Source organism: Dermacentor albipictus, chromosome 1 (assembly GCF_038994185.2).
Source record: "Dermacentor albipictus isolate Rhodes 1998 colony chromosome 1, USDA_Dalb.pri_finalv2, whole genome shotgun sequence".
In the NCBI taxonomy this organism is placed as follows: domain Eukaryota; kingdom Metazoa; phylum Arthropoda; class Arachnida; order Ixodida; family Ixodidae; genus Dermacentor; species Dermacentor albipictus.
This window is the reverse complement of record NC_091821.1, coordinates 431,467,146-431,488,696: the sequence shown is the minus strand read 5'-3', so window position 1 is coordinate 431,488,696 and position 21,551 is coordinate 431,467,146. Positions and strand designations below refer to the sequence as shown.

At 48.2% G+C, this 21,551-nt stretch overlaps 2 protein-coding genes across 2 annotated transcripts in view; one reads left to right on the top strand and one right to left on the bottom strand.

The window, feature by feature from the left end:
* Positions 1 to 21,551, bottom strand: part of LOC135908476 (cholinesterase-like) — a 281,744-nt gene that overhangs the window by 241,582 nt on the left and 18,611 nt on the right. The window lies entirely within an intron of this gene.
* Positions 5,708 to 21,551, top strand: part of LOC135908470 (phospholipid-transporting ATPase ABCA3-like) — an 84,585-nt gene continuing 68,741 nt past the window's right edge. The window contains exons 1-3 of the mRNA XM_065440248.2: positions 5,708 to 5,824; positions 6,810 to 7,144; positions 13,237 to 13,488. Of these exons, the coding sequence (XP_065296320.1) occupies positions 5,773 to 5,824; positions 6,810 to 7,144; positions 13,237 to 13,488 (639 nt within the window). The 5' untranslated portion in view covers positions 5,708 to 5,772. The remainder of the gene's footprint in view (positions 5,825 to 6,809; positions 7,145 to 13,236; positions 13,489 to 21,551) is intronic.

The following is a 21,551-nucleotide window of genomic DNA, read 5'->3' as shown; positions in this document are numbered from 1 at the left end:
TTCAGGGAAAAAACGTGAGTAAGCGTAAGTGAAAAGTTTGCCTACAACGCAAGTACGCGTTTTGTTTAGTGACCACAAGGCTAGTGCGCTTGTGATTACGTACTTGTGAGGTTGACCAGATTGTTCAGTGGCACCATTACTTGCGATAAGTACGCCACTGCGATAGATTGGAAACATGCTGTTCGTGTAGTTAGGCCACTTATGTTATGTTCGGCTGTTTTCATTTGTTGTTTGCATCGTCAACGACCCTTTTGTTTTGCAACAACAATAGTACTCTGGTCTTGTCGGCAATCGAGGAGAAATGGATAGCTGTTTGGAAGGGTGGTTGGAACTGTTGTCGAAATTGGGGAACTAAAAGATCAGGGTTGATTTTGACTCAGTAATAGCCTGGCGAGTCAGAGGCGAAGAGCCTGCGCTTACACGTGGGGCAGCGCTGTGTTGTTTTGTTTGTTTGACGTTTGTTCTCCAGGGCCAAGGATCCCGAAGTTCGTCAAACGTGGCTCGACCCCAGTACCCTGCAGCTTCTATCAACGTTCCTCATGGCCAGCGAATTGAGTTCACCGGCCATTCAGAACAACCGGGGCGAGGACGAGCTGTTAGATATGGAGCTGGTTCCTGCGATTACTTCGAGTTCCCCAGACCACATCGGATTGCAGCACAGCTAATTGAGGAATGCAGAAGCAGGAAAGCGCATTCCAGAGAAGCGGCCGAGCAAACAAGTTTAAGGCAACAAGTTTACGTGCCAACAAGTTCGTGCGCCGCCGGGATTAGCAGGTGGGCATCCAACAATGAAGCAGGTGCAGCCCTCCCCTTCTCATTGTTCGAGGTGCATTGCCAGTCTGCGAGGCAAGACCGCAGCAAGCCGCCAGGTGTGACACCACGACACGGGCGCCTACCATTGGCTGAAAGTGGCGTCATCGGAGTGGACTCTCCCATTGGTCAAACATGACGTGACTTGCAGTGCTCGAAGGGTTTATAAGAAGCCTTCCAGAGAGACCTGAGGATTCTGGGACATGCCCTGATTCCCTGATTCACCTCTCTCGAACTTCTTGCCGCGGGCCGCAGCGTCCGAGTTGCTGCCGGCCCGTAATGACTGTACGTCTGGTACTTGACGCTCACCTCCCTGTATAATATGTAGAATAAATCCCTCCCAAGTTTGGGTTTTCATCCGCGAAGTCCGTCCTCCAAACCCTACAAGGCTCAACCCTTCGCTGCAACTCAGACCTCCGGTCGGGCTGCCCCGACGCGAAGCGTCTCTTCTGTGTCGGTTGTGGCCTCGGGAGTTGCCTTCGCGAAAGCTTATTCAGCACTCATTGGAATCGCTGACAGGCCTACATGTGATGTCTGCGACTGCGAGAAGAGCATTAACCACCTATTGTGCCACAGTACTCAGTTTGAAGCACAAAGACAATCTAGGACCTATGCATTCAGGAAACTAGATGGCCGTCTGCTGAGTGAATAGACAATATTAGAACACCGTCCTTACTGATAATCGGCTCAGCAGGCACTAAAGTACCTCGTCTGCTTTCTGAGAACGTTTGACTTGTGCGAGCGCCTTTGACTCTGTAATGCTTTTCGCAGACGTCTCTGTGCCTCCATCTATCTTTTTCTCTCTCTTTTTCCTATTCCCCAACTCCCTTCCCCCAGCGCTGGGTAGCCAACCGGACTCTTGACTGGTTAGCATCCCTGCCTTCCTTCCCCTTATATATATATATATATATATATGGGTCATTCCATCTCAAGTGTACTCGGTGTTTTATCGACCCTCTGCGATTCTGCTGAAAAAAAATCATACTGTTTTACCTCAAAGTGCGAAGTAATTATTCAAGCGATTTTTCTTGAAAAAAAAAATTTCTAATGCCCTGAGGACGCTTTGAAGATTGCGCACAGAAGTGAAACTGTTCCAGGTAGAAAAATTTCTACAAAGTTATTGCTTTGACCTGTTACTGCGAATATTTTTTGAAATAGTCGCCAGACGGTGCTCTTTCGTGACTATTGTCGTTTATTACTTTTTGTTTTAATTTACATAATTTTTAGCCGTAAGGAAAAGTCGACAATTGCCCCTTTTTAAATATTTTTTATAAAGGAAAGTAACGTTTCCACGAGGAATATATTGACAATAGGGGCTTGGTATGTGTGTATACTAGATGATAAAAATATTCGTATAAGAAATAAAGCCTAAGCTTTTGCTTAATGTCATGGTAAATATGAAAAAAATTACGTTTTGATTCAATTTGTGGCTTCATTTTCGCAATGTAGCGTTCCAAGTAAAAATATGGCATAGTCGGCATCGGATAGTATGCTTTGCTGTCTATCTATGTACAAAGATTCAAAAGATTAAATTTTGTTTTAAGCGAGAAAAAAATTTTTGAACTGCACAGTCACAAGGTTGCGCGGAGCATCTCTTTGCTTCGCCTTCACTGCATAGCACGTCGGCCGGTGTTTCAGTCTCGCTCATTTTACGCGCTTATTCTTTTTCTTTTTGAAGACGAGGTCTTTTTTGGCGACTTCAGGTTGATTTGCGGTTCGTGGGGACTGAGTTTCTGGCCATTGTCATCTTGTAAGATTATATAATTGCAGGCCTTCTAGTGCACGTAGGACAAGAAATAGGCGTCTGAGTTAAGCTTGGAACGAAAAAGATGCAGAACGTTAGTGTGCTAATATATACGGAGAAGTTATAACGCGTAATTCTTAAAAAATACGGCGAAATAAATTCGATCAACCTGCCACCAGTCACTAAAAACGCGCCAGAACAGGAACCAGTACTGTGGCTTTATAAGCCACCTGTGCCACGCAAAAAGAGCAAGAAACGCAATTCAACTTTACGGCCCCGTTTTTTCTTCCTCCTACGAATGTAAGGCTAGAATTTTTATGTGCATCCGGCAACACAATGGCGTTAAAATCACCCCTTGTCCTGGAGAGGAAATACATGAACTAGAGACATCGTGTAGTTTAAACGTGGCATGAATTATTACGCAAATCCATGTACGTGAATTCCCAGAAGCTGAAGACGCACCAAAACTGTCGTCCAGTCTGTCGACTTGATACATTTTCTTCACATCTCGATCATCGGAAAGAAACTGTAAACATGAACGCCGGTTTGCTTCTGTGACAGCTGTAGCTTTGCCTGGGATAAAGCGGAGCAGTAACAGACGACACACCTATCGTCTGCTCGTAATGCACGCTCCTCCCGTCGTCTTGACGTCGCTTTCCCAGCCTCGGTGGGTGGCATCGCGGGACGCGTTTACGATACGAATACGTGTTCCAACCAGACATTTAAGGCCGCTTCGCAGACATTCTAGGTATCAAGCCGGCCAGTGGCCTTTTTTGTTGTTTTAGGTTTAGCAGAACGCCACAAATCGCCTGTTCGTTGAATAAAGCCACAGTTCTGGTTCCTGTTCTGGCGCGTTTTTAGTGACTGGTGGCATGTTGATCGAATTTATTTCGCCGTATTTTTTAAGAATTACGCGTTATAACTTCTCCGTATATATTAGCACACTAACTTTCTGCATCTTTTTCGTTCCAAGCTTAACTCAGACGCCTATTTCTTGTCCTACGTGCACTAGAAGGCCTGCAATTATATAATCTTACAAGATGACAATGGCCAGAAACTCAGTCCCCACGAACCGCAAATCAACCTGAAGTCGCCAAAAAAGAACTCGTCTTCAAAAAGAAAAAGAAGAAGCGCGTAAAATGAGCGAGACTGAAACACCGGCCGACGTGCTATGCAGTGAAGGCGAAGCAAAGAGATGCTCCGCGCAACCTTGTGATTGTGCAGTTCAAAAATTTTTTTCTCGCTTAAAACAAAATTTAATCTTTTGAATCTTTGTACATAGATAGACAGCAAAGCATACTATCCGATGCCGACTATGCCATATTTTTACTTGGAACGCTACATAGCGAAAATGAAGCCACAAATTGAGTCAGAACGTAATTTTTTTCATTTTTACCATGACATTAAGCAAAAGCTTAGGCTTTATTACTTATACGAATATTTTTATCATCTAGTATACGCACATACCAAGCCCCTATTGTCAATATATTCGTCGTGGAAACGTTACTTTCTTTTATAAAAAATATTTAAAAAGGGGCAATTGTCGACTTTTCCTTACGGCTAAAAATTATGTAAATTACAACAAAAAGTAATAAACGACAATAGTCACGAAAGAGCACCGTCTGGCGACTATTTCAAAAAATATTCGCAGTAACAGGTCAAAGCAATAACTTTGTAGAAATTTTTCTACCTGGCACAGTTTCACTTGTGTGCGCAATCTTCAAAACGTCCTCAGGGCATTAGAAATTTTTTTTTTCAAGAAAAATTGCTTGAATAATTACTTCGCACTTTGAGGTAAAACAGTATGATTTTTTTCAGCAGAATCGCAGAGGGTCGATAAAACACCGAGTACACTTGAGATGGAATGAACCATATATATATATATATATATATATATATATATATATATATATATATATATATATATATATATATATATATATATATATATATATATATATATATATATATATATATATATATATATATATATATATATATATATCTTTTCACTCAGTTTGTGGTAGGTATCTATGCATGTCTGCACCTTACCTCTTTCCCGCGAAGTTTGACCATCGTGAATTTGGTAAAGCAGTGGGTTGCTGTACTGATGCGGGTTCAGAACCAACCGTCGGTTGACTTGGTTCACTCGGTATGCCACACCGGCTATGCGCTGCTCTTCAATGAGCCTCTTCGACACCAACTTGGGTCACTCGGAATGTGTCAATGTTTAGGTGCCGCTCTTCAATGACCGTCTTTCACGCCAATTTTGGATGGCAGGGCACTTACCACTGTGTATGTGCCGATTTTCAACAAGTCTTTATGACGCCAACTTAGGTCAATATGTATGTGGCACTGGATATGTACCACTTTTCATAGTAATCATCACGTAAAAGATATTATTTACACAACAATCACAATGTAGATTGCCACTCGTAATAAAATCACCAATCCCTAAAGCATGGATGCAACCCATTAATTTTTTTATTGACGCGCTGCGCAACATTTGCCGCTTCACAATCCCGAATATTAAAGCGGAACCATTAGGGGCCCCCTGTTGCAGAAAGCTTCTGTAGATATTTAGGTATATCTATATGCCATGCCATGCTATATGACAATGCGGTATATGCGGGTTATATCGCCACACCATTCCATCTATCGCTAAAGTTGCTCATACCTTGTCTTACAATCTTGACAAAGTTATTCCTCGGAATTTTGAGAATGACAGTCGAAAAATTAATGCCACGAAACAAAACAACGACAGCGCATGACTTTTATGGTAAATCTTCGCAGACTGCAACATTAAAAGCACGAAACAATAACAGAAACGTGAAAATGAGGTGCTTTTTTGCGTGAAAATGTGCACTGGAAGATGCCATGGAAGATGCCCGTGGAAGATGTCATGTTTCTACCAGGAGCCTTCGTGCATAGCTCTCGCCGCCGTGGTTTCCAGCTAAACATAATGGTTACATAAGCTGCAGTTGTCCGGAAACGTGAGAGGCAGTCAGGGATCTCTGAATCCTATTGCGTTCCACTCTTAAAGGCGAAGCTTAAGCGTCCGTCAAGTTTTTAACTTCGTTTTCAAAAATCAAAAGCTGGGTATCAAGACCAACGCTCGAGGCAACGTGCCGTCGCAGAAGAGAAAGAAATATACGCTCGTGGACCGTTCACGGGCTGCTTCACGCGCTCATTCTAGAACGCTCGACCGGACGTAGAAGATGCCCGTAGGTTCCTCTGCAGCAGCTGCAACTGCTCCGCAGCCAACCCAAGGTGAGTGAGCGTCCACAGAGTCGCCATGCTTGAGAATGCGCCGTGTTTAGCAAATCCGTTAGCACATCCAATACGGCTTTGTTTTGTGGAGGTGATTTCACGACACCATAGCGTAGAATGACGCTTCGCCGCCAGGTAAGAAATAGGCGTCTCGGCGTACGCAATCGATATGAACCGCATGACTTCCTAGACAGTTCGACTAAGAGTTATCTCTCTCCGTGCGAATATTTCGCTCAATTTTCAAATGTCGCTCGGAACGTCACTCAATGCTACTGCGTTAAATAGGCGACCTGTCACGTGTCTCGGAACTTGGGGAAGGTGAGACCGGAAGGTTTGATAATGCCAGAAAGGTTACAAAAAAAACTTCCTTGATAGAGCGAGCCCCTCAACACTCTAACACACGATAGGAGTTATAGAAACCTTCGATCCCTTAGTCTCTTATCTCCAAATGTGATCGCATCTCTGATGCCTCCAACCGCAGACAACTATTGAGGTCATGTACGAAAATATCTTCATTCGATACTTGAGCAGGTGTGTACCTTTGATATACATATTTTGCATGTCGTCAACGATAAGCGTTGATAACGCCTCTGTGTCACAAGCGTGCCCTATAAGAAAGTAGTTCTCCTACACACCATTTGACGTGTAGCAGGAAACGCTGCGAGGACTAGAGAGATTCCTCGCGCTGCTCGTATTCGCGACCGAAAAATAATGCGACAGCTACGAAAGGAACCAAGGGACGCGATATGTACTTCAGTGTAGCATTTATTCCATTCAGGTGTCGTTCGGGGCACGAAAGGTCGGGCACAATGACACAAGACACGAGTGAAACGTTATTGTAATCGTGGTGTAAAAATTCTACTGAGGGGATTTTGGAAAATCGCCTGCAGTGAAAGGCAGTTTGGTGATGGAGCACACGAAAGAGCGAACGAGTTTACTAATCTGTCTCCTATGGCTTGCCTTCACTGAGCGTCTTTCCTGCCAGCCCCTGCAGATGCCGCGGTTGGCGTACCGAAAGGGGCTGCCGCTGAAGCGGTTGCCAAAGACGATTCGGCCTTGGGAACACCAGGGCTCTACCGTGGCGCGTCCCCCTGGCGGCAGCTTCTGATGATGCTGTGGAAGAGCATCTACCTGAAGCGGCTGGTGCGCCACTACATGACCACGCTGCTCGAGATTGTGCTGATGGTGGTGCTGCTGCTGGGCATCCAGGAGGACGCCGTGGTGCGCGAGCCGCTCCTGCGCAGGGGAGACACCCACTTCCGGCCCATCCACACCTACTCGTATTGGAACACGCAGCGCGACATGGCGCAGGTCACTCAGGTGGGAGGCCCCTTCGTATTCTGTGCGAGTTTAAATGCGTTGTAGGCCACAGCTTTTATTTTAATTACAAAAATTGCTGTAGGGAACTATAGCGATCGTGTCTAGGGAAGCCGCAATCTGATGGCTCCGCCACTACGGAAAGAAGTGTTAATAGAAATTTGCCTAAACTTCGTACATGTGGCTTCAAGCGGCTTTGTGACTTTTCAGACTGATCATGTTCAACAAAATATTGCGTTTTGAATGCCACAATTCCCAGTGACTTCATACATATGCGCAGAATCTCGTTCCCTTCGCCGTGTTCAAGAATAGCATGGCTTCAATATTTAGACAAGTAGGTGGCGTTCAAATCAACTCGCTCCTGGGGCCGTATTCTGAAACATTCGCCTTCCGCGATAGTTTCGCCGCCGCGATAGTCACGTTCAATAAATCAAGCGACTGCTTACCCGTGACGTCAGCGTGCACCATCAACACGCGCTGTCGAACACTTCACATCGCATGCATGAGAGAGCACACCGTGCGAGTGCAAAGCGGCTCAGGTATGTTGTTCTTGAGCGTAGTGGCCCCAGTACGGTTTCTGCCCACTGACTACAGTTGGTTACGGCCGCTTTGTGTAAAATAAGTAGAATAAGGAAGAGTGAAATGTTTTATTTTGAACGAATCAACAAATATCGCCGCGAAACAACGCGTGTGAGACTCCAACAAAAAGGCTACTATAAGCTACCACCATCTTATCTCTACTACACTCCACCACCAACCAAGCGCCAAAAGACGCCAGAAGACATGTTCGTTTATTCAATATATGTCGAGAGCACCCATCGACCCTATGACGTTAGGATGACGTAGGCCAAAACTGCTAGATAATAATAATAATATTTGGGGTTTTACGTGCCAAAACCACTTTCTGATTATGAGGCACGCCGTAGTGGAGGACTCCGGAAATTTTGACCACCTGGGGTTCTTTAACGTGCACCTAAATCTAAGCACACGGGTGTTTTCGCATCTCGCCCCCATCGAAATGCGGCCGCCGTGGCCGGGATTCGATCCCGCGACCTCGTGCTCAGCAGCCCAACACCATAGCCACTGAGCAACCACGGCGGGTAACTGCTAGATCGCGCTGCTTATTTTTCGGGTTTGCTAAAACCGTCAATCAGCGCGCGCCTTTGGCGGAGGAGTGGCCAAGACGATAGTTTCGCAGAAGGCGAACGTTTCAGAATACGAACCCTGCCACGACGGCTCCCTCTGAGGAAGAGGACCCGATCTCGAAGGCTATGTTTCTTCTGGCGGAAAGTGTTGGAATAAATTTCAAAAGCCGGAAACAAGTCATGCCCGCCATTTATTCGACTTCAGCTAAAAAAAATAAAGCAAAATGTGCAAAGCCAGAATAACGTCTGTAGCAGAAAGCACGAAGATCATGCAAACCCATACGCTAACCATCATTCACAAGGATGATGGAACAACTGCAACGCAAGAATTTTCTCCAGTAATTTTTGCATGAAACTACGTCGTTGCACGCACAAAAAAAATTACGCGTCTCTCAAGTTATATTACACTGTCGTGTATGCTTCCTTCACCCCAACTTGCGTCAACATCATTGCCTTGGCTACGCTCTATAAGCCCTCTCAACTGTTCTATCCCATGTTTAACCTCATTCTCGAGAGCCTCCCACGCACATCACCAAAGGATGTCTACTCTTCTGGCACCTTGTCGTTTGTGCCTGTCTTATCGGGGTATCGTACAGTTTGCAAACGCAACCATATATATGCATCACAAGCAGGTACTCCCTCCAAAGGGGTAACTTGTACTTCGTTAGTTTCACTGCGCGCATACAAAGCGACGACCTCGTCTTAACGACGTCCTCGTAGTTACAACTTCGTGTCTATAGCTTTCTTTTTTTTTTATCCTTGCTTGCGCGTGTGTGGACACACACTTTTTTATGCGAACGATTTACAGGATTACTCCCTGGAGTTTCCTCGCACATCTGGCGTGTGGCGCGACAGCCCCGATCACACGACAATGAAAATAGCTAAATGTACGATCGCCGGATCTGCACCAGGGTACTTCACCCCGATACTCTGTCCCTTTTGCCACAAGCGTCTACATAGCACCGGAGAACGAGAACCCTACAAGTTTTTCCCTAGTACAAATATCGACGATAGGGCGCTTCGCTTGTGCGTCTCGTCGCGTAGCAACAATATAGTTGCAAAAGTTAGAGCGTGCCAACTTTCCCCACCTTTTTTCCTGGTAGCCCATCGAGACGCTGTGTGACATTGCACTGCCTTCAGTATCGCTCCATATCAGCGGCAAAAATACTACGCACCTGCCGTTGCATGATTCACATAGCCGTCATCGGCGCCGTTTTCTTCACGGTAAAGGCAACGGATTCCTTCGGGGGACAGCATGTCTTTGTCAGTTTTTTTTTTTCTTTTTCGTCAAAAACGAGACGTCGTCGACGTTGGTCGATGTTCCCAACGTCGCTAGCATCCCTTTATTAGGGGAAGACCGTCGAACAAAGGCTTTGTTCTCGACAAAAACCGGTGTCATGACGGTGACGGGATCGCGCGGATGACGATTTTTTAATTGGGTCCGATAGCATGCGCGGCAAATGCGAGGCGCACGCTTGCGACAATGTTCACGAGCAGCCACGCGTTGTTGCGACTTTGAGGAGGTCCCGCAGCGCTCGTCACCCGTTTCGTGGCAGAGCGTTGCCAGTTCTCTAGTTGGTAGCGAGTCAGGCGTCGGTGAAAATAACAAAAAGGAACTTTATACACTATATACAGGTCATTATACAGGACAAGATCGGATCGGCTCTGGGGCCGAGAGCTAATAGTAAACGCGGCTGTTCCCGCACGGCGACGTCCGGCGAGACTCCAACGCGTAACACATCTCACTCCACTCGAGAGCGGCACTCTGCTCACGGTGGTTCGGTGGATCCGGTTCTCCAGGCGGCAGAGTTGGGGCTTATAAAGCCCCGAGAAACGATTGTCACTCAAACGGCCCAATACAAAGCGAGCACTCGACGGTCGTCCGAGAGGTCCAACCAGCGACCGCGCTGGCCACCGTTTCGAAATTGCCGCGCGCGGTGACCTCCAGGGGAAAGGAAATACGGCGCCGGGCTGTCTAGAACTTGCACGTTTGGACATGTCGCTCACCGATGCTCCTCCACAGGACGCCGCTGCCTGGCGGCGCGGCATCTTGACTTGTCAAGGGAGCGTTAGGGCGCTGTGCCTTTCGGCGCAGCCCCGGGTTTGTCCAAAGGGCGTTCGCAGGATAAATTCTGCATCTGCAAGATTCAGAATCCGAGCTGGTTGTACGGGCAGAACAGCGCCTCCCTGTCGTGCTTGCGCTGAACTGCAATCGAATGACTGACTTGCAGCCGTGCAATTAGCCCCGAGAACGAACACGAGCGGCGCTGCGAGCGCCGCTCGCGTGACGTCAGGGAGGGGACTCGCGCCTGTCGTCTGCTACAGTTCGTGCGTTGTACGGGCGCTTTCTGCGGTGTTTTCGTTTGTTCGCCCTCGTTCTCTCTGCTTGTGTACTTATGGTGGTCGTCTCAAATATATTTTTACGACGTCTTCCTTTGCGAACATTTATTCAAAGAGCTAATTTCTTAGACAACAATGCAGCTCTCGAAGGCAACGCTACAGTGCCAGCCGAAGCGACGCAGACCAGCCCATTGCGGGTTTTTCATACGCGGATAGACAATCGCAAAAGCATAGCCTATAGGAATCCAGTTATGATACCATACCTGCCGCGGTGCAACAAGTATGTCACAAAGCTGGCTATATATGACTACTACAGCAGTTACGTTGATTTTATTCCGCTAAAACAGGTTTGCTCACGACGAGTAGTTCATGGTATAATATCGAATTTTTGCATTTCCTCACAGAAACGCTCGGCAGTAGCACGGTGACTTAACTAATACTGGAGCTTAGATTCTACACGCCTCACTTGCTTCTTTAACTGCTTGTCAACATTAGGCGGTTCTTCACGTGTTTATTTTTTTTAAGCAGCGGAAATTTGAAGTAAAGTTAATGAAGGCTTACAGCTATTTCCAGAGTACAAATAGGAATGTACCAATATATATTCCCTTTTCCGTGCTACACGTTCAACTCACCTCTTTAGAGCGCGTTTGTTAATGATTAATAATGCATGTTATGTTCCTCTTTTTTTGTCTATGTTACCATGTGAATATCATTTATTTATTTCAATGCCGCAGTGTGTTTTGCATTGTTATCGTGGAAATATTTCACTGTGCTTTCATATATTGTATAACTGCAATGTTTTATGGCCACTATATAGATGTAATTTATATGGCGCTTGATGTGTTACCCCATGCAGCCATATTGTACCTAAGAGGGTGATATTACCTCAAGCCGCGTCTGTACGGCTTTTTTTCCCTCATCCACCTCTATTTACCACTCCTCTGTACATGTGTGTGTGTAAACGGAAATTAATAAATCAAATCACATCAAACTCACTTGAGAAATTTACTGGTGCTTGTTGCTTAAGGAATATACATGACGAATCTGTTTGGCAAACTGACACAGGCTGCTCGGCCCAATTTTTTTAGTGAAGTATGCCTGCTGGACCACTTAGCTGTAGCCAGAAAGCAGTCGAAGCGTCAATGACTAGTAGTATGGGACATATTGAAGATATCGAAATTCCCCCTTTGGAGGGTCAGAAATCAAGTGAAAGTATATGCAAGGCTTGTGGTGCTTTCTTTATGAATGTTTGCGATTGGATTGGAGCAAACTTAAATTAGCCTGCAAGGTTCTCTTTTAAGTACCGACGAAGCGAATAGTTATCCGTTTGAATAATTAAATAATGCTGGATCGAGACATGGTGAGACAAAAGGTGCTTGAATTTTCCTTTTGTAGGGAATCTAAGCTGCGTAGTAGTAGCTCGAGAATACTTTAGCCATTCCAGTTGGCACTGTAAAAAAATGCTTTATGGTTTTAATTCGAAGTTGAAGTGAACTGATGGGTTTCGCGAACATAGCGTGCCTCGCCATACGGACAGTCGATTGCTACCGTTACGTGATCAGGGGTGGGCCATATTGTCGATAAAGGCTACTGAGGGCCACTATGATACATTTCATCACTTTCAATTCAGTGGCTGTCGATCTAAACAACGAAACTTTTCTCTCAGGTGATTGCTACTATGGTGTTTGTGAATTAACTATGTAGATACTCTACATGACACGCCGTCGTGTTAGCAGCCATGAGCAATTCGTTTTTTGGAGGCCTGTTTCAGAGGGGGATGAAAGTAGCAGCAAACATTTTCATAAGAAATGCGCGCCTAACTATTTTTTACGCATTAATGAATGACCATATTTGAATAGAACAACACAACAGAGTAATAGGAATCATGATGACAGCTTCGCTGGGCAGGGTCTTTCTAATATCGGATAACATGTTGACGCCAATTACCAAATTTTTCTTCCACGTAAAATGCAATACCTCTCATAGCTAAATACTAAAGGAATGTTAAGTGTTTAGCGAAGCATCATACACAACTTCGCGCGTTGAATTTGCAGATATTCTCTTTTTAGTCAAAATTTACCGATAGACACGGCGCATATATGCATTGCAAAAACTTGTAGGCCCCTTTAACGCTACTTAGCTTGCGATATCCAAGTCGCAAAGTTTCTTGACTCACACGCTTTTGAAGAAGAAACTGTGGTTAAGGTATTGCAGCTGAAAGAAGCCGACTTATTCTTCAATACGTACGGCTCGAGCCACCTATACCCCAAGCATACACGAAGGGAACGAGCGCGCGCGGCAGCCGAGCGAGCCGGAGCGAGCGGCGTCCTGGCCGTGACGTCACTCGCGAGAGGGCGCCATTCCTCTTTCTCGGGGCTAATAGTTGCACAAAACGACGATGCTTTCATGTTCGGCCTAAAAAATAAAGCGTACAAAAAGCGCTAGACACGAGTTGGCACATAGGCGTCAAATGCGGCGCCATCGGGTATCCACAACAAAAAATAAGATAGTATAGTTTAAAAGACAGCACTTCCCGCATAGCGTTGGATCTGCGCGACATTTTTTTGTGATATCGTTCTAATAAGCTGAACTTTGCCCACTGGCGCGCAGGTGTACTTTGCGCCTGTGGCCAACAAGTACCTGGCGAGGCTGACGCACGAAGCCATGGCGGAGCTGGGCGTGGTCAACTTCGCAGGTTTCGCGTCCGAGAAGGAACTCGTCGCGGCGATGCGCCTCCGGAACGACACACCCGTCCACACGGTGGCGCTGCTCTACATGGACGTGTCTCCAGGCGACAGGGACAGCGTGCCTTACAGCCTGGACGTCAACTTCTTCGGAGGCCGCCTGCCATTCGACGCGCGCGTGAGTGTTGAAGTGATTTTGAGTTTGCGGTTTCCAGAAACGCAGGCCTGAATACGATGTGCAGCCAAGTACGAAGGATGAAATCGATTTATTTGTTGGCTAATTGATTTATCGCTATTTTAAAAGATAACCAAGTGCCCCAACGGCCCATTGCGCAGAATCCTGTATGATCATATCATGGTTCCCAAATTAAAATGCGCATGTTCCGGTACAAATCTATAAAACTTTGTAGTACTGGGATAATGGGCGTATGGGTCTTCTTAACTAGGGGCCCGATAACGTAAACCTATTCCAAACTTCTTCTATTCTGTTTCTGCAATCAGCCTTCCACGATTGGTCAAGTATTTTTCGGTCTATACCCCGCTTTATTTGACTGTCATGGGACGTTACAAAAACCACGGACACTGATATTCACTATGCATGAATAGACTGAACAAAAGAAATATAATTATTTGATTCCGCACTTTTCTGTCATTAGCGTGTCGCTATTAGTCAAAGTTTGCAGGCTGCACCCACTTCGCCTTTCTATCACGGGACGTCCCAAAGCCGTGCACAACTCATCACGTCAACGTGACCTGTATACGTTAAAGATGGATTATTATGCCTAACAAACCTGAACATTTTTTTTTTTTTTGGAAAAGCCGGAGACTTCCCCGTCCCGAAAGGAACAGAAGACGTCTGCCCATCGATCGCTCTGACACTGGCTACTTGGAGCTGATGGGGAGATCGAACTGATTTATTCGCGTATAATAAAAAAAAAGTTACACGGCTCTATAAAATTTTCTAGACCTTTCGACACGTATACGAAATCGCTCTGACCACCCTTCTTCGCTGATGATTCGCTTTAGCGGCATTTTTAGCCTTCCGTCACCCGCCGTCGCAATTTTTAACCAGCCACAGCAAGCTTCGCCAGGAAAAGCGAGCCAATCGCAGACCCCGGCACCACCCTCCTCATCGACGCTCCCGGACCTTCGAAGCGAGCGGTCGCATCGCCCCTCGCTCCGACGACTACGGCTCGCCCGCCACTTCTTGCGCGCGTACGTCTCCTCCTTCGACCGCGCTTACGAGCGCAGCCCTTTTCAGGGCTCGCATGGCAGCTGGCTCGATTGCCTGAGCCACGCTGCTACACGGAGGCCCCATCTCATGGGTGACGCTCCGAAGCAGCAACATCGGAAGAGGCCGAAGAAGCCAGCTCCTGGCTTCGACGACTCGGGGTCCCGACGAGCCCTGCAGCACCATCCGCATGGACGGCAGCCGCGCACCGGGAGATCGCCTCCTGCCTTGCGTTGGAAGCGCGGACTGAAGGCACGTACGCTGCGTGCACTGTCGGCCGACTCGGCGAGCTCCACGCCGTCAACAGGAGCCTCTCGGCCCCTCGGCCCCTCGTCCACGGCCACGGCCCCTCGTCAAACAGGAGCCGGCCGGGAGTGCCTACTCCTGCCCCAGTACCTGCGGGAACACGGGAGCTCAACCCGCGGAACTCCCCGCAGCTGCTCGAGGCAGCCAAGAACGCCCAATCCTGCCAGCCTGCAGCGTTACAGTCGGAGAAGCCCGCAAGAAGGAGACGCCGTTTTCGACGGTTCGTCGACTTCGAGCCGTATTCCCCACCCGCTGACGGCGGTGTCGCCCACGATACCTCAGTCACGGTTCTATACCGTCCCACCGAGCGCAAGGCAACCTTCCTGGCACTCTCGCGGGATACTATCGCGGCGCAACTCGCCTGTGTTTCAGGTGTGAGATGCGTTCGCGTGAACTTTCGTCGCAATGTGGTGGCTGCGGATGTGACGCGCGGTGCCGATTTGGCGCCCCTCCTCGCAGTGTGCGACATCAGTGGCGTGGCGGTGCGCTCGAAGGCACTGCACAGCAACTCCTGTGTGGGTGTCATTTATGGGGTCGACCCATCCTTCGACGTCCGCACTGTGAAAGAAAACATCGAAGCCCCCGTCGCGGTGCTGTCTTGTTCACGGAGTGGCGCTAGCGTCACTGTTACCTTCGTCGGGAGCGTCGTACCCACAAACGTCCGACTCTTCAAGCAGCTCCGCGCGGTTCGTCCCCGTCTGCCTCGACCACTACAATGTGACCGCTGCGGTGTTTTTGGCCACGCCGGCGCCACCTGCTTCCGCGACGCCCGCTGCCTTCGCTGCGGGGAGTCGCACGCCACAGGAAACTGCCCCGCCGAAAAGCCACGCTGCGTAAATTGCGGTGGCCGTCACCCCTCAACCGAGCCAAGCTGTCCGGAGTGGCAGCGCGAGAGAAGGGCGGCCGTGTTGCTGTCCTCGTCCCAGCGGCCCTTATCGCGCAAAACAGCGCTTGAACTAGCCGGCGCCGCAATGACCGAGCCGCGTACGGCCGCTCCGTCTACTTCTGCCAGCTCCCCACAGGGCCGATCGTACAGTGACGCCCTGCGCGGCCGCAACAACCGGACAGCCGCAGCTGAGCCGTCATGCGGCCCTCCAACCGCTACGAACAGCGACTCCAGAGACGCGCTAATAGCCGCTCTCGCTACTGCACTGCGGGCCCTGCTCGACCAGTGCCCAGCCATCGACGGCAACGTTCGTCAAATGTGTGACGCGGCTCTCGCCGCGCAGGAAGCACTGCTCCGACACGACTAGGCGCGTCACCGCGCCTCATAAGCGAAGGCCACCGACTTGTCCGCGCACGGCGTTCTAGCCGCCGCCGCCGCCCCTCCTTCACCCCTCTATCTATTCCCCTACCCTCCCTGTGCTGTGCGGTTGAGGTGTCCTCATCTGAGAGACAGTTACTGTGCTGCACTTTACCCCACGTTCTTCCTTCCCAAACCAAGAATCTCTCTCTCTCTCCTCATCCCATTATTTAGTTCCACTGCCCTAACTCGGGGTTCCCAAAACAATAGCCACTTCTGCGTGCTCCTCGCCTGTAGCTAGTCAGCCAATTAGATAAGGAAAATCTGTCAAAGTAGGCAATGCTTTTCGCTTTGAAATCAAACAAATGTGACCTCCTATAATCGAAAAGGGCGTTGGATTCGGTGGTTCAAACAACGCTGTAGGCGATCGCATGGTGCTTGCGTTGACAATTGCGGAAAGTTGACGTCAGGAGATTGAAATCAAATCATATTGGAATAGTTATATGTTATAGGTCTGATTATTTTCCCAATCGACTGAGTCATTGCCTTATTCTACGAACACAGATATTTTTCTTACCTAATAAGAAGCGGAAAAATTTTAGAAGACGCCCTAAGCCAACTTTACATTATTACAACCGTAGCGTGTTGCATTCATTGGCGCATCACGGCAATTACTATGCGGCAGTGTTTACATATGGAGCATCCGCACTCGTCTAAAGCAAGCGAAAAATCCTTTTTCAGGCGATTAGCATTTCGACGGCCAGTGGTGGAGAGCTCAGGGCGGCAGCCGTCTCTCTCCCTCAATGCGACACGCTAGAGTTTACGTACACCGCGTGAGACAGCCTATTAGGCCTGGAAGTATAGACGAGAAAACCATGGCCATGCGGCGCTACTGCGCCTCCTGACAGCGCCCCTATGTGGAAACGTCAAGCAGCGCGGTCGCGTCGTGGCGCAGTCTCCGCTTTGTTTACTTTGTGCCGTCCGCGCTTTTCTTCGCTGCTCGTTCTCACGGCGCTCCGCTTTCGACGGCGGCAGATCGCGTGCTTGCGCAACAACGATGCAAAGATTGCCGTGCGGTTTCAAGAAGGTTGCCGATGCCGACAGCTTTTTTCCGTGGCGGCAACCTCACGATAGGGGAGCGTCTGCTTCCGAACGTGTACGGCGTTGAACAAATTGTGGATGGTGATGTGAGAGTGAAAGCCACGTGCGTGTCACAGGTGTCCGACAAGATCGTATACGACGTCGAGTTAGAGGTACGCACCATGTTCACACATTTAGCCACTTTTATTTCAATTACAACATAAGTCACACTGGCAGCAGGAAGTTCTGTTGTCATACTACTCGATGACTGTAGATCCATTGGGCTGCTTCTTGATGGTTCCGTCACTTCACAAAGGCATGTTCTGGAGTCTGTTTCACACGTGTCTTGCTGCTGCTCAAGAGCAGTGTCACTGTAATACGAAAGCACATGTCCCGGTGGCGCTGTCTGCTGAGAAGACTGTTGTGATTGCCATTGGTCTGTTTGGCACCGCTTCCATCTGCATCGCATATAAATGAGACAGTATGTGTGCCTATTTGCTGTGGGGATTAAATTACTCCCAATAATATGTTTGCAAAGGTAACGTTCCTGTGATTTTGTGCATACATTATTCTACAAGAGTGGTACCACTACAAGTTATGATACTTGCACACTTAGATACTTAGAAAGCATGGGCAAACAAACATAACGCGCACGTCTCGAGCGGCTGCTTTCCGATCTGCTGCTTCCCGACGCATGCGACGACCACGGCTTGCATTAAATACCGTCTGCTACCACACAAAAGTAGCACGCGGCCCCTTTCGTTACCTGCACAACTAGTAATTTAAGTTGCCGCGTTTGGAAAAGAGAAATAATTCTCTTGAGCTCGTCCATGCCGATCGCGAGGGAAGGCACAGTGCAATCAAATAAATTCGGGGGTTCTAAGTGCCAAAACCATGCCAAAACCACGAAATCATTATGAGGCCCGCTGTAATAGGGAGTCTCAGGAATAATTTTAACCTCTGGGGCTTCTTTAACGTGCACAAAAATCAACGCACACGGTAACAAGGGCGTTCTTGCATTTTGCCCCTATCGAAATGCGGCCGCCGTGGCTGGGAATCGAGCACGCGTCGTAGAGCTTAGCGGCGGCAACACGCATGCATTTACCGCTAACGAACGGCGGATGCCACCACAATTCAACAACGCGACACGACTAAACAAACGGCCGTGCACTAAAACCAGGCATATGACTATTCCGCTTTCAAGATATTGCACGCGAATGCGAAAGTATGAGACTTACTTGACTCGACGCACTGCAGTTATCAACGCTTGTCGTCTGTCCTTCTCGTACCACTTCCCCGGAAATCTGTAGAACTCACGGGCGGCGTACGACCTTTCGTGTTTTCGAGGCTGCTGTGGCAATCAACAACACATCAGTATTGCGTGCCACCTTTCCTGGCTGATGAGGTCGCACTCGGCATCGCAAAAACCACGCGCATGAGTGCTCCCGCCGTACAGTACAGCTGCGCATGCTAGCGCAGCGAAGACCCTCGAAACTTCCATCGGTCCGCTAGGGGAGCATTCGGCGCTGGTGCCGCGCGGGCAAACTTTAGGTTGCCTTGTCTATAGCCTCTCCTGTCGCGTCGGTGGGATTCGCCCTCCTAGCGCATCATCGCCGTTTACATGAATGCATGGGCAAGAAAAGCGATGTGATGCACGACTTCTCGCGTTCATCTAAACATCGCTCAAGCTGTTAATGTAAAAGGTGTCAAGTAGTGAAAGCAGACTAAAGTACAAAGATTGTTTGCCCGAATTCATACGATGTTTGCGTACAACCCACGGGTGCCCGTGTCTTCGTGGGTGACGCAGCGTGTCCTGGAGCAAGTGCGCCAGATTTTTCAGATTGTTTGCATTTGCTCCCGTATCCATAGTTAGAATCTAATGTTCAACGTTGATTACGAGTGGTGTGACATTGTACATCAGGTAAAATCCTGGCAATATTATAGTGCGGGTGGCAATGTAGGAACCGATAGACGGGCACCACCCAAAGTTGATGCCAACGCTTACATTTCAGTCAAACTCGTTCTAGCCAGCGAATGATGAGTTTGTACACCGTCTGCATAGATTCCGTTTAAGTATTTCATTACAGCGCAAGCTGTATAAGACTAACCTTCCGTAGTTATTTCGGCGTCCGGCAACAGAAACGGACTTAGCAAGTGCTAACAAACCCATACACAATGGATTTCATTGTTTGCATTGTGCGTGACCAGGTACGGGTGCAGAGCGGCGGCGCAGATGTCAAAATGCAGAACAGATTAGAACGCTCGGCGTGAAAAATAGCACGACGTCAAGGTTATCGCAATATATAAGCAGGAGAGGTATCGGCGCTAAAAACAGCGGCATTATCGATGGGGCGGACACATACACTTCGTACACACGAAGAACACATACATGCGTACGAGGAGTGCCGGAGGGAACAGCAACGAGAATGCACACGTCGCTGTCATGAAACGATCACCGATGAACAACGCCCACGCGATGCTGAACGAGCAAAAGACGACTATTCTATCTTCACAGAGTGGAATTGTTGCCATTATTTTATTTGTGTTTAGTGTTCATTACTGTTCGTCTAACAACATTTGTATCTGTAACAACCACTTCATTTGTGGGCTCCCATTTGACCGCGATAATCTAAACAAGCTTGTTTAGAAAACATTTTATTTTACATAGTTACTGGCGACGCTTTCTCACCCACGACGTCGCTGATTTCATTGGAACAGTAGAATGCAGCGCTGCGTAGGAGGCCGAAAACAAGCGCATTCGCCTGTCTTCCCCATCTGAACTTCTTAACGCTCCACCACATGTCGGCGCGGATATGGCCGACGCGGATATGGCTGAGCTAGCGATGACCACTTCAGACGTTGACGCCAGGAAATAACCTACGAACAATTTTTTTCCCGCTATTCATCGGCCCAATCTTGACGCCCATCTCCGAGCACCAGCAACAATGAAGTGCTGCGCTTCACAGAGAATACAGACACTAGCATCACAACACAGAGTAACCACGATCTCATGCGCATGGTTTTCGTGCGTTACATCACCGGCATTCAGGCCGGCGCGCACACAAAGCGAGCTTTCAGCGTCACTGCTAATGCCTTCACAAAATAAAAAAGAAAATGAAAGATGACCACGAAAAATTTTGGAAATTGAACTCAGTTGTCTGTGAAAATAACGTGTAAAGAATTTCAGAGCATGGGCGCTAAAGAAACCAGGCCGCTTTCTTGTTTATAATATTTGTTTACTATACGAAAGTAACGTTGAAATAGTAGATTGTGTTTTAATAATTTCGCAGTTCCATTCCTGGGGATGTAAATATTGATTTCAATCAACTAAGCTTTCGAAGAAAGTAATTGCGTTTGTAATCACTTACTTTTATCTGAAATGTGTACAACAAGCCTAACTACGGAGCATACACAATAGCCAGTGCATAAGCCACAGTACCCGTCTTTGCAGGGAGCGCACCACAGCAACACAAGAAATCCGATCATATAGCCTCGCCCCAGTGATGAGCGTCACCGCGCTGGTAAATACAGCCTGCTCGCACGACCCCATTCGTATGGCTCACTTCTGCACTGCCAGGCTGTGTACGATTCCCCATTTAGACTGCGAGGAAATCAAAACCTAATCATACATTTATGCCACAGCGGCTTACGAACACCTGCTGCTTTTCCGCCATTACGACAGTGATATGATCCTCCACGCCCACCTTTCGAACCTCTTGCTTTCCATTTATAAATAGATCATATTAGTACGTCAACGCGACGCGAGATACTGTAGGTAGATAGAAAAAAAGGTATGACCGGCCACTGAATCCTAATTTGCGGCCGTAGAAGTTAAACGAACTGAGAATACGTGCCCCTCCAAATTTGCTGCTTGGTGCATAAAAAAGTATCGACGACTACGATGCTTCCTAAGGCCGAATTTGAGCGCGGCTCTTTACGTGCTTTCATTTTGCGATGTATTGGCTGGCGCTTAACATACGTCTCGTGCTGCCTGTCGCAAACAGAGCGAAGTGTCGCGCGACTGTCTCGTCAATCTGGACATCGCGAGAGCCAGCGCGTGGGTGGCGCGTGGGCGCGATTTACAGCTGCCGCCGCAGCCCGACCTTTTAAAGGACGCGCCCTACTTTGGCGCCATCTCGTAGCCATCGTCGCCTCGCTGCGCATCTATTCTCGCTCTTTAGCCATACGCTCCTCCTCCGCTTTCCGCCTCATCGTCACGCTGCACCCTCATCGTCCGCTTTCTTCTTCGCGTCTTTCATCCGCCGCTGCGCTCTGCGTTGGCTCTTTCATCTTTCGCTGTTCTCGTTCGCTCGCTTACGTCGATGCCTGCCATCGGAACGGGCGCTTAAAAGCTGCGCTCTAGAAAAGCCCAGCAAGATAA